Source organism: Mauremys mutica, chromosome 14, assembly GCF_020497125.1.
Source record: "Mauremys mutica isolate MM-2020 ecotype Southern chromosome 14, ASM2049712v1, whole genome shotgun sequence".
Taxonomy (NCBI): domain Eukaryota; kingdom Metazoa; phylum Chordata; order Testudines; family Geoemydidae; genus Mauremys; species Mauremys mutica.
Window position 1 is genome coordinate 6,212,138 of NC_059085.1, and position 12,885 is coordinate 6,225,022.

Sequence of the window (12,885 nt, forward strand, 5' to 3'; positions counted from 1 at the left end):
TCTAGGTTTCCAGTGATTGAGAATGAATAAAGCTTTCAGGTGATGGTGTCCACTCTAGTGGAAGTAACCAGCGTATACTAACAAGGGTTCTGTAAAACCAGTAACATCTACTTTTAAAGCTCACAAGACAAACACACAGTAACAGTGCTATTACTAGACCATTGCATACCTGAACAGGATTTCAATCTTTTAATTGCTATTCACTGTCAGAGAATTCCATCCTCAGGGTCTGGCCCTGCGATGTGATCTATCCCAGTGAGGACTTACACACACGGAGTCTCCCTGAAGGCAGTGGAGCTCTGCAGGGGTCCACCTCCATGAGTCACATTGCCGGGTCAGAGCCGTAGTCACCTCATAGACTAGTACTTGATGTTACTAATCTTGCATCCCAAGATGGGATGGCTTTAGTTCTATTAAGACCTTCAGTATGGTGATCACAAAACTGTGGTCTCTGTGCCGGGTATTAGTCAGTAAAATGTGCATATTTTAAGCTGTATGTAAGAGACTTTTCTCTCCCAAGTGCAATACAACAGGTTTGGCAACACCTTTCTGTCCGAACAGATGGGGGAGAAGAGTGACCACTTGCTGAACCATTTCAACTAACCCAGTTGGGCCTTCAAAAATAACATGTGGCCCCGCTGTAGATTGACAGCATGTTCGGGACTGGCCCCTGGAAGCCACTGCCCAGCATTTGCTGGCATCCTGAATTAAATCTAAGAATGGCAGAGCTTCCTGTATTTTATTGCATGTTTAAGAATTGACCTGCTACTTATCCATCTCCCGTTCATGTCCTAATCATGGGAAATACTGATCAATGGATAAAGATCAGGACAGAGAGAAAACTCTCTTGGCCCTCTTGAAGTGTTCTTGTGTCATACTGTGATAAATAGGTCTGTAAACACTTTGCAGTGTGCTGAGCAAAACAGATTTTTCATATGTAAGAAATGGCACTTACTGCCAGCAGTGTCAGCACTCTAGAGGAGTTGAGTTGTTTATCTGGGACAGTCTGGTTTCTACATCAAAGCTCCTGGCTCCATTTCCCTGGTGGGATTGATGAGGTTTATATTTATCCAGCTGTTTTTCATTTTAGGAAGATTTCCTGTTTTATTTAATACATTTGTTTAAAAACTTCCTGTTAGTTTCCTACCATGACAAGTGCTGGGAGAGGCTGGGACTGGAGCAGATGGAGCTTCCTCTTCTCCGCATCCAAACCTCCTGCCTGCACTCCCATGCTTTTTCTTCTGAGTCCTACTAGCAGAGGCTGGGAATGGTGTAGCTCCTCCAAGCGCTGTCCCTGCAGCTCCACCCAGTGGGAGAGGCTGGCAGTGAAGGCTAAATGCAACATTCCTACCATGTTCTAGTGAGAGTAGAGGCAGGTGTTTATCGAGAGCCCCTAACAGCCACCACTCATTCACCCATAGAGCTCATAAAGATGGCTACATAAATGTAAGGTTGTTTAGCAACTCCTGGACTAGGCTGGAGCTAGGGGTAGGGCCTCCAAGACAATACTCTTCTGACATTGTCTATATTGTAACTTCCCTTTGCATTAATACTAAATAACTCCATCCACCCAAGTTCATTAGAAGCCCTTATTCATCCTAGTGAAGTCAACAGAATTGCTTGGGTGCGTAAAGGTCTCTAGGATGGGGCCACTGAAGCTGAGTCTTTCCAGTGCCTTCAGTGAGAGTTGCATTGGGCCCTTAAATTTCCAGAGTTGAGTGGAGCAAGCATAGACTTCAAGGTTTCTGCCTCTCTTCTTATCAGTTAAAGGGCAGCTATAGTTGGTACTGTCGTCTAGAACCCAGCATATCACAAGTTGACTTTGTGTTCTGAGCCATCACCTGTATCACTGGCTACATCTTGAACCTTAGAGGGTCTGAGGTACAGTGCTGGCTAATTCTCTTCTGTGGTGTTTCCTGAAAGGAATTTCTGCGTACTGCTGCTAGTGGATGAAGGAACTACTGTTGGAATATTTTTGAGGAATAACTGTTAGTCATTTGACAGTCTCCTCACTTTTGTTTAGAGACTTTGTATCTAATCAGCAGCCCTTTTCCCTCTCTGTCTTCCTGACCAGATGAATTTGATGCCTATATTATCGTGTCCTTCGTAAATGCCACGCTGGTGCTTTCTATCGGAGAGACTGTAGAGGAAGTGACTGACTCTGGATTCCTGGGTACCACCCCCACTTTGTCCTGTTCCTTGTTGGGGGATGATGCTTTGGTACAGGTAAGGTTACCCTCAGATATCCTGTCCACCTGTATCTGCCATTCTCTACTTGGTTCAGGGCCATGGCTTCTTCGCTGCTCCTGATGTCCATGTTGAAAAGGCTCTGCCAGAAGTTCCACAAGCTCGGCCAGTGTGGGCTTCTGGGAACATGACCCTGTTATCCAGGCTTCTCTCCTTGTTTGCCAGTAAGGTTGGACCTACTGGAATCTGTTGTCCCCACTTCCTCCAGAGCTGGTTAAAACTCAGGAGTGACAGGCTCCCAATCCTGTGCCCACAGAGGTTTTCAGAGAGTCCCTGCCATGAGCCCATTGGAGAGTAGTCTCCAGCTTGTAGGTTGTTTTGTTGTACAAGTCTGTGTATTATGTAGTCAATAGGTCAAGAATTGCCTAGAATGGTCTCTGGTACTGGTCACTGTCAGGAGCCACTGGAGCTCGTGTGTCAGAAAAACAAGGGATCTGGGTCCCATAATGGGTGGATAAGTTGTATTTTATTTCTGTTTTATTTTTCTGCTTTAGGTTTATCCAGATGGCATCCGGCACATCCGAGCAGACAAAAGGGTTAATGAATGGAAGACACCAGGAAAGAAGACCATCGTAAAGTGTGCTGTGAACCAGAGACAAGTGGTGATAGCACTGACTGGAGGAGAATTAGTCTACTTTGAGATGGACCCAGTATGTGGATTTAAAACTGCAGCGAGTTTTGACGTAGGGACCAGAAGCTGGGTTACAGCCTCACTGAGGATGGAACCTCTGATGTCCTCAGAATAGGATTCAGTAGGGAAGTGGCCTTTTAGACTGGGGCCTGGGCAGGACCCTATAAAGCCCGTAGAATGTCATTGGATGAGATAATACAAATGGACAAATCTTCAAAGGCTTGTTTTGGATGGAGCAACCCAACCTCCCAAGTCCAGAGCTCAGGCTGGAAATGATGTGCTTTCTCTTAGTTCTATCGTGTGTTCTGGTGCTTCCAATGTTATGTGAACTAAATTTGAAATCCAGAGCCTTGGCTTGCAATGGTTGAAGGTTGAGGTGGGTGGTTGTGTCTGACCCAGTTTGCCCATCCCCTAGTTGATAATCCCTTTGTGCCTTTCTTCTCAGTCAGGACAGTTGAATGAATACACGGAGAGGAAGGAGATGTCGGCCGATGTGGTGTGCATGAGCTTGGCCAACGTTCCTCCTGGGGAGCAGCGTTCCCGCTTCCTTGCTGTCGGGTTGGTGGACAACACTGTCAGAATTATTTCCCTTGACCCTTCGGTGAGCACATCTTGAGATTTTGCTTTTTCCTTTGTGCTTGTTCTTTGCTCTTTGCAACTGGTCTGAAGTCTTCAGACACTTTCGCTTTTGAGCTCTTGTAGAGTCTTAAGACCAGAAAGGACCATTGTGATCATCTAGTCTGGCCTCATGTAGTATCCAGGCCAGAGAACTTTTCCAAAATAATTCCTAGAGCAGATGTTTTAGAAGAACATCCAGCTTTGTTTGCTTCCTGTGCTGCCATGTCCTTATTATATGAATGCTAACACATGTCTGTTTGCCCTTGCTGGGAAGTACACCTCCCAGCTGCACTGCTGTTGCCCACCCTAGCTATGAGGGCAAAACTTTTGGCGTGCTTTTAGGGAAGACTCCTCACTTTGGGCCTGATTCTCAAGCCACTCCACCCAAAGAGCTGCTGTTGAATCGAGTGGGAGCAGCTACAGAATGGAGCTCAGGGTTGGATGTTTGGGGAGTTTGCTTCTGCTTTTGGGGTTCTTTGGGAAAGTTGCCCATCAGTGGTACGGCACCTACACGCTGCAGACATAGAAGTCTGTAAAATTAAAGTTTGTCATTCTTTGCTACTGCACCCTTGTAATTAGAACAGTCTGTTTCTTCAGCTAAACATAGTGCAGCCTGTGAACGCTCTTCCTGTGAGTTCCAGAATTCCAGGAAAGTTTGATGGTCCAATCCAAACCAGAATTTTTAGCCAGTGGTGGGGAATGAGCAAAATTAAGTGCGTTTTGTCCCCCCTGCTGAATCCAGACTGAGTGCAGTCTTTGATTTTGAACCCTTGGTAGACTTCCCCCATCACAGCTACCCCTTGATGTCCACAATCAGTAGGGTCTAAAGCAGGGGTGGCCAGCCTGCGGCTCTGGAGTTAATATGCGGCTCCTTGTATAGGCACCGACTCGGGGCTGGAGCTACAGGTGCCAACTTTCCAATGCGCCGGGGGGTGCTCACTGCTCAACCCCTGGCTCTGCCCCAGGCCCTTCCCCCACTCCACCCCTTCCCACCCCCTCTGAGCCTACCATGCCCCGCCCCCCAAGCCTCCTGCATGCCACAAAACAGCTGATCGGGAGGTGGGGGGAGAGGTGCTGATTGGCAGGGCTGCCAGTGGGTGGGAGGCACTGGGAGCGGTGGGGAGCTGATGGGGGGCTACTGACATATTACTGTGGCTCTTGGGCAGTGTACATTGGTAAATTCTGGCTCCTTTTCAGGCTCAGGTTGGCCACCCCTGATCTAAAAGCATAGGAGGCTACACCCTGCCTCCATCATAAACTGTCTCAGTTTCCAGTAGGCACAGACTTTGGTTTCTCAAGCATGGTTGCTGATGGTCACCTTGCAGACTTCTACTCATCCATTTACCTGAGGCAAAGAAAGCCTTTTTTAATGGCTAGTCAAAATAGGCTTGGTTTGCATCACCCTTTTCATGGTAAATATTAGAGCTGTCAGTCGCAGTTAACTCATGAGATTAACTCAAAAAGATTAATAGTGATTAATTGCAGTTTTAATTGCACTGCTAAACAGAATACCAACTGAAATTGATTAAATGTTTTTGGGTGTTCTGTATGTTCAAATATATTGATTTCAATTACAACACAGAATACAAAGTGTATTTTATATTATTTTTTATTACAATTATTTGCACTGTAAAAGTGAAAAACAAAAGAAATAGTATTTTTCAGTTCACCTCATACAAGTACTGTAGTGTGATCTCTTTATCATGAAAGTGCAACTTACCAATGTAGAATTTTTTTTGTTACATAACTGCACTCAAAAACAAAACAATGTAAAATTTTAGAGCCTACAAGTCCACTCAGTCCTACTTCTTGTTCAGCCAATCGCTAAGACAAACAAGTTTGTTTACATTTGCAGTAGATAATGCTGCCTGCTTCTTATTTACAGTGTCACCTGAACATGAGAACAGGTGTTCACATGGCACTTTTGTAGCAGGCATTGCAAGGTATTTACATGCCAGATATGGTAAACATTCACATGCCCCTTCATGCTTCAACCATCATTCCAGAGGACATGCTTCCACGCTGATGATGCTTGTTAAAAAAAAATCAAGCATTAATGAAATTTGTGAATGAACTCCTTGGGGGAGAATTGTGTATCTCCAGCTTTGTGTTACCTGCATTCTGCCATATATTTCATTTTATGAAAGTCTCAGATGATGGCCCAGCACATGTTCTTTTCAAGAACACTTTTACTGCAGATTTGACAAAATACAAAGAAGGTACCAATGTGAGATTTCTCATGATAGCTACAGCACTCAACTCAAGGTTTAAGAATCTGAAGTGCCTTTCAAAATCTGAGAGGGACGAGATGTGGAGCATGCTTTCAGATGTCTTAAAAGAGCAACACCAACTACAGAATGGGAGCCACCACCACCAAAAAAAAAAAAAAAAATCAACCTTCTGCTGGTGGCATCTGACTCAGATGATGAAAATGAACGTGCATTGGTCCACACTGCTTTGGATCATTGTCGAACAGAACCCATCATCAGCATGGAAGCATGTCCTTTGGAATGATGGTTAACCGATGAAGGGACATACGAATATTTAGTGTGTCTGGCACGTAAATATCTTGCGACCAAGCTACAACAATGCCATGTGAATGCCTGTTCTCACTTTCAGGTAACATTGTAAACAAGAAGGGGGCAGCAGTATCTCCCGTAAATGTAAACAAACTTGTTTGTCAGAGCGATTGGCTGAACAAGAAATAGGACTGAGTGAACTTGTAGGTGGTAAAGTTTTACATTGTTTTGTTTTTGAGTGCAGTTATTTTTGTATATAATTCTACATTTGTAAATTCAACTTTCATGACAGAGATTTCACTACAGTACCTGTATGAGATAAATTGAAAAATACTGGTTCTTTTGTTTTTTTACAGTGCAAATATTTGTAATCACAACTAAATATGAAGTGAGCACTGTGCACTTTGTATTCTGTGTGGTAATTTAAATCCATATATTTGAAAATGTAGAAGACATCCAAAAATATGTAAATAAATGATATTCTATTATTGTGTAACAGCACTGTTATTGTTTAACAGCACTATATTCTGTTATTGTTTAACAGCACTATTATTAACAGCACTATATTCTGTTATTGTTTAACAGCACTATATTCTATTATTGTTTAACAGCACTGTTATTGTTTGACAGCCCTAGTAAATATTAGACCCATAGGTTTTGTGCCTGAACTGGCTGCTAACTTTTTCTGACACTTCTGACTGCTTATGTTAGGCCACCAGCCTCTCGCTAGAGTGCCCAGCAGTTAAGTTCAGGACCACTAGCCATTGTGCCAGGCTGCTCATCATTTGGGGAAAGCCAAGAGGTGAGGCAGATGGATCCAAAACTCTTGTGCACTAGGAAGCCATAAATAATTCTCTTAGGGTTTCCTATGTGAATTGAACACTGTTCTTTACAAATTTTGAAGGGTGACCTTTAGGCTCCTTAGATAGAAAGCTGGATCTCTTGTGGTAATTGCATGTTAGTGTCTCTTTCTGTCTCTTACAGGATTGCTTACAACCCTTGAGTATGCAGGCCCTCCCTGCACAGCCAGAATCACTGTGTATCGTGGAGATGGGTGGGGCAGAAAAACAGGATGAGCTGGGCGAGAGGGGCTCCATTGGCTTCCTGTACTTGAACATTGGATTACAGGTGAGGCGTACTTGCCTGGTTCCTACAAGCCCTTCTGAGAGACATTCAGCCTGAAAGACTTTATTAAATGCTTATTATATTGTCCACTGCAGCAGCGTGAGACATTCCATGTGGACATCCCTGTCGGGATATAACGGTCTTGAGTCATGCCGTGAATTCCCCTTAGTATATGGGCCTGTCTGGAATTCCCCATTTGCTCCAGCTGTTAAGCAGGTCCCCATATGTAGTTAGATTTTAGGTGAATATCCTCACTGATGAAAAGAAAGCAAATCCTTTGAGACGTTGCCCAGCGCTAATCATGCATTTTTGTGTTTTGGCTCCCTTTTGAAAAGAGAATGTTTATAAAGAAACTATTCTCTCCATGAACTGTTTTTGGGCAGCTGTGCAGAGAGCCCCTTGAGGGCAGAGCCCGGGTGCAGCATGCATGTGACCCCAGGGTCTGCTCCAGTAATCTCCCTGGTGTCCAGTCTTTTGCACGAGCGGTGCTAGGTGATCCTTGATAGAAATGTTGTTTTGGTAAGTCCTACGTAGGGTAAAAATAACCGGGCTCCTCCAAATCATCTAGCCCAGGATCTTTACTTGAGCATCTTGTTTGTTGCCAGCCTGTGAACTCTTTGATCATTAGGGAGGAGGGTTTGGGTGAGAGGAACTGTAAGGCGCTGCACTTGGAATCTGGGGTCAGTGACCGTTTCTACCATAGACTTCCCTTGGGAGGGATAGCTGTGGGGAGGGATAGCTCAGTGGTTTGAGCATTGGCCTGCTAAACCCAGGGTTGTGAGTTCAATCCTTGAGGGGGCCATTTAGGGAACCAGCATAAAAAAACTGAGGATTTGTCCTGTGTTGAGCAGGGGTTTGGACTAGATGACCCCCGGAGGTCCCTTCCAACCCTGATATTCTATGATTTAGGGAAAGTCGCTTTGTGCCTCAGTTCTTAAAAAAAGAAAGAGGAAAAAAAGACTAATTAGTTAAAAACTGCATCTTCTCTCATTAAGTATAACTGCTTCAGCCAGTATTCTGTCTCTGTGATCATGAGCCAAGTGAGTTTTCTCTCTCGCCTAAATAAAAGAATGGTGTGCTGCTGCGAACTGTCCTGGATCCAGTCACTGGAGATCTTTCTGATACCAGAACCAGGTACCTTGGCTCACGCCCCGTGAAACTCTTCAGGGTCCGAATGCAAGGCCAAGAGGCGGTAAGTAAAGCAAGATGTCACGGTGTAGTGTCAATATTTGTCACTGCAAGTGTGCCGGCTTCCCTCATTGGTGGGAAGGGTGGAGAACAAACCTCTGCTGCACAACAGGACCAGCTTACTGTAAAGGAGGAAGAGCCGGGTGGCTTCAGTCTGGAGCTGCTTGGGACATAGCTTGTGCTCGACATAAGCACTCTGGTTTATGTCAGTCTTGCTTTGTTTCTTAAGATATGATGCACTGCAATGCTTGTCTGACTCCTCTTCCATCTACTGCCCTCTGTGCTGTGACTGTGCTGACCTGCAGGCCACTCCTCTGCTGTATTTGTAGAAGCTCTAAGCAGATTCTGTTAGGCACTTTCAGTGTCTCTTAGCTGACCTCTCCTGCACAGATAGGAAGGCTGAAAGCTCTGCATGAGCATCCACGCAGTCTCTGGCTGCCTGATGTGTAGTGGCATTTATTTTGCTTTGGCCCAAAGCTGATTATGGTCTCCTCCTGTCTATGTTAAGAGGGCTGGAGGTGTTTAGCCAGGGGCTAGTCAGCTGCCTAGTCATCTGTGGCTGAAGCAAAATATTTGCTGGATTTTGAGTTGAGGATCCAGTCCTTTAGAATCGTATTTGCAGCCCTTCTGTTGTGGCACTGGGGAAAGCAGCCACCCCTGGATTCACCTGTTTTTGGATCACACCTCCTGGGTTGAGAAGTGCTGGGTGGCCAGTGTAGGGGACTGGCTGAGGGGGGTCTGGATTCTGCTCTAGGTTGTGGTACATTGGGTAAGTCTCATCTTGCTGTACACAGTCCCCTCCTTTGTTAAATGGAGATAACGTGTATTATGGAGGATTTGAGGCTTAATTCATTAATACCTGTAAAGCTCGTTTAGATCCGTGAAAGAGAGGTGTTAAAATAGAGTCAGACATTTTCCATTTAGAGGCCAAACTCTTGCATTCCCCTCTGCACTGAGATCAAGTGACGCCCCCTTAGTCTAATGTACATTATTTAGTATAACGCTGTCTGGCTGCCCAGCCACGAACATGGCCATCTCCAAATCATTTTAACTAATAAAGGATTATTTATATCTCAATTAGGAGTTTTAAGTCTAATTTACTTTGTACTGTTTGTGCCATTTGTTTGTTTTCTGCATTCCTCTTAGGTTGACTGCAAATACACTCGTTAGCTCCATTTATGTTTCTAATCAGTGTCACTTTTCATGCACTAGCACAATACTGCAATATTCAGGCTGCAACATGACAGGGAATGTTTGTTTAAAGAAACCTACTTCCTTTGAAAAACAAAGTTGTTTAAAAAGAGAAGCCCCGTACGCATTTCTGTTGATACTGGCTTTTGTAGAGAAAATTGGATTTTCCAAAACTCAGTTTGGGACCAGGTTGCCATGACACCGTTCTTGTAATCAGTGGTGTGTGAACCATGAGGGTGCTCCCATGGAAGTTGCTCCTTAGAGGGGGAGTGGTTTTGAAGTCAGTCTCTGGGCAGAGTGAAATTATGCCCACAGTGATTGATTAGATTTTCCAGTGACTAAGAGTGTAATTGCTGGAATGTGCACGCTCTGTTTAATGCTGCCGGGAGTTAACTTGCCCTCAAGTCCAGATTGGTGAATTTGCTGTCTCTCGTCCTTCCCCAGGTGCTGGCCATGTCCAGTCGCTCATGGCTGAGTTATTCTTATCAGTCCCGCTTTCATCTAACCCCCCTGTCCTATGAGACTCTAGAGTTTGCATCTGGCTTTGCGTCCGAGCAGTGTCCAGAGGGCATTGTTGCTATCTCCACAAACACATTGAGGTAAGGTTGATGAAACTCTCATGCTTCTGAACCAGGGGCACTGGTAGCTCTCAGGAGGGAGGAGAGGGCCGTAGAGACATTTCAGTTTGTTGGGATCTCCTGGTATGATGCCTGGCTAAAGAAAGTTTTTAACATCACCTGCCTCTCCCTGAGACCGCTCTTTCACTGCAGACGTATTTGTTCATATTCAACTTCTGGCAGTTTTGCACCAAGCTAATTTATAGTGTTTGGGAGAATTTGCAGTAAATATCCCAGCTCGCTGGGCTCAAAAGATCTTTGAGCTTTGTCCCCCACTGGGAATGGTCAGGCACCTTTGAGCACAAGCCAGTTGGATACACAGTTGGTTCAAAGATTTCACCACCCCGTCATTTTTCATCTGTTTCTACCAGTGGATCTGCTGCTCAGCCTAGAAAGGGCATTCTGCAGTATACACAGCAGCCCCATTTAGGGTTTCAAGCCATGACTAGAAACAAGTTTTGTTCCAGATGTTCTGTTTTATTAAATTGTCTAAATGTTGTTAATTCTTCTCCTACCAAGATTAGTAATCCAGGGTGTTCCCATGGGGCAGGGTTGCTCCAGTTTGTAATAGCTGGGATAGTTTTCAACTTTGGAACTAGCTTATCAATTCATATTCTTATTAATATATTTTAAAATCCGTCGTAACAGTGTCTGTCAGCTGATAGCAAGATGCAGACTCCAGCACTAGGCTCATAAAATGCAACTTGTAGTTAATTTGTAAAAGGAAAATTCTTTATGATGATTGGTGCTTCTGACCTTGAGTTTTTAGGTCATTGAATAAAATGGGGGTAGTTTAGGTATATTTTGTTCAGTAACAGTCTGACCTTATTTAAGCTAATAGCCACACTCCCAATGGAAAAGTTTTGGGGGCAGGAGTATGGGGAAATAGAAAAAGGAGATAACAGCTTCCTTTTGTTCTAGAAGAATCAAGTAGAGCTACCAAGTAACATTGTCTATAATCCTGTTCCTTTCTCCATACCGACCATATTCAGTTACGGTTTCTCTGTTCAGATTAGATTGTAAGCTCATCAGGGCAGGACATAAGAATACTTAAGTCTGAAAGCCCCTTTTATGCTTAAAGTGGCACTATGTTAAGGTGAGGTGGAAGATAACCATATTGGGACAATTATAATCACTGATCAGTTTTATTTACAGAGCAGTACTTTGCTAGCAAGGCAGGTTTCAAAATGTTTGTTCTTAGTGTCCAGCTTGGTCACCTCAGGTTGTAGAATTGTATAAGGTTCTCAAGGTTGGTAACTGGGTTAGACCAATAGGAACACAGACAGTCTGAGCAATTGGTTTATTTGGAGATGCACAAGAATGCACAGCGGAAATGTTTATTACAGGAACTTGTCCCCTGTATACAGCAAGCACTGTGCTTTGTATTTCAGCAAATTGCTGTTGAGAGGAGCCAGAGTTTGCTTAGCAGCTTTCAGAGCACTAGGTACGATGGCTTTATTTGGTTCAGTGTTTGGTTTGGCTCATGGTGTGGCTCATTTGTGCATTACGAAAAGGCAATGAATTACTGAAGGCTGGTCTGTCCAGCAAGAGCTGTGCAGGGCCTGGCCTCCCTGAGCTAGCGTGGGTAACACTAGCAGTGAGAGTAGCATGGGCTTTGGAGCTGAATGCCTGCTCAGGCTCTGTGCTAGCTTTGTACGACCTGCTTTGAAGCCCATGCTGTGCTGTCTTCATTGCTACTGTTACCTGGATTCAAGCTCGCTCCAGTAGGCCGGCCCATGCACAGCTTTTGCTGTGTAGAAATACCCACAGAATCTAGGCTAGCTGCCCCAGCAATGGGGCCCTGGAGACAAGAGTAAATATATGGTGGTATCAGCATTTGGAGTATTTCAGGTCTGGGATCCGGCATCTTAGGAGTATCGTATACGATCCCCTTATAGCTAGGAGTTGACATTTCTAATATGTGCCCCAAAAAATGTCCAACCAAGTGGTCGAAAACACAACCACTGATCCACAACGATAGTGCAAAGCAGGGTTGGCTTTTTTATTTTGTAGGCCTCTGTTTAGAAAATGCAAATCCACTTCTAGCTCACCACTGTGATTTTGTTCTGAGCCATTGTTTGCCCTGGCCAACGCCAAACATTTTCTCATGGAATGTCTTTCCTCAGTCCCCCATTGCTTGGTTCCCAAAATACCTCATTCTGTAGGCCACCAGAAAGGTCCATTAGTGGTCCATGAATTGCTGTGCAGTTGGATTTATTTTATAGCAAAAGAAAAGGAATTAAACTACAAACAGATTTAAAAATGACTCTGGCTCTTACCAGGAGAGAGACGGAATTAAGTTTTTCTCTGTATGGGGAATTCTGTGGCTGACCTATTTGGCTATATGCTGTCAAATAACAGGAAAAGGAAAATGCTTCACGAACTGAAAAGAGTGCTCTGTAGGAAAATGGAGTGAGTTATTGGTTTGAAAATCAAAGGAATGACCGTGGTTTTTGTATTGCCTGTTATATCTCAGCCCCGGGGTTCGGGGGAATAATTAGGAAGATAAGTGAAAATTCAGGAGCCCTGCTTTATGTGACTACAAACAGGCACTTTCTTCTTGTCTGTCCTTTTTGGCATATTAAAGCATTCAGCGTTTTTTTAACGGAATCTTTCTGAAGGGACTCATGGTTATTCTGGCTCCAGATGAGCTGGCATTTGAGCAGGCGAGCTGCAGAAAGACCAGTCATTCAGACACTGATATTTTTCTTGTCTTGTGACTAACCTGATTTTCATTGGAGAAACTTTT

The 12,885-nt window shown here is 44.3% G+C and overlaps 1 protein-coding gene across 3 annotated transcripts in view; it reads left to right on the forward strand.

Annotated features, from left to right (window-relative positions):
* The window catches only part of SF3B3 (splicing factor 3b subunit 3), a 48,658-nt gene that overhangs the window by 20,785 nt on the left and 14,988 nt on the right, over nucleotides 1-12,885 (forward strand). For all 3 annotated transcript variants that reach the window (XM_044987124.1, XM_044987123.1, XM_044987122.1), the window contains exons 12-17: nucleotides 2,075-2,226; nucleotides 2,742-2,897; nucleotides 3,324-3,479; nucleotides 7,000-7,143; nucleotides 8,210-8,332; nucleotides 9,964-10,118. In XM_044987124.1, coding sequence (XP_044843059.1) covers nucleotides 2,075-2,226; nucleotides 2,742-2,897; nucleotides 3,324-3,479; nucleotides 7,000-7,143; nucleotides 8,210-8,332; nucleotides 9,964-10,118 — 886 coding nt within the window. The remainder of the gene's footprint in view (nucleotides 1-2,074; nucleotides 2,227-2,741; nucleotides 2,898-3,323; nucleotides 3,480-6,999; nucleotides 7,144-8,209; nucleotides 8,333-9,963; nucleotides 10,119-12,885) is intronic.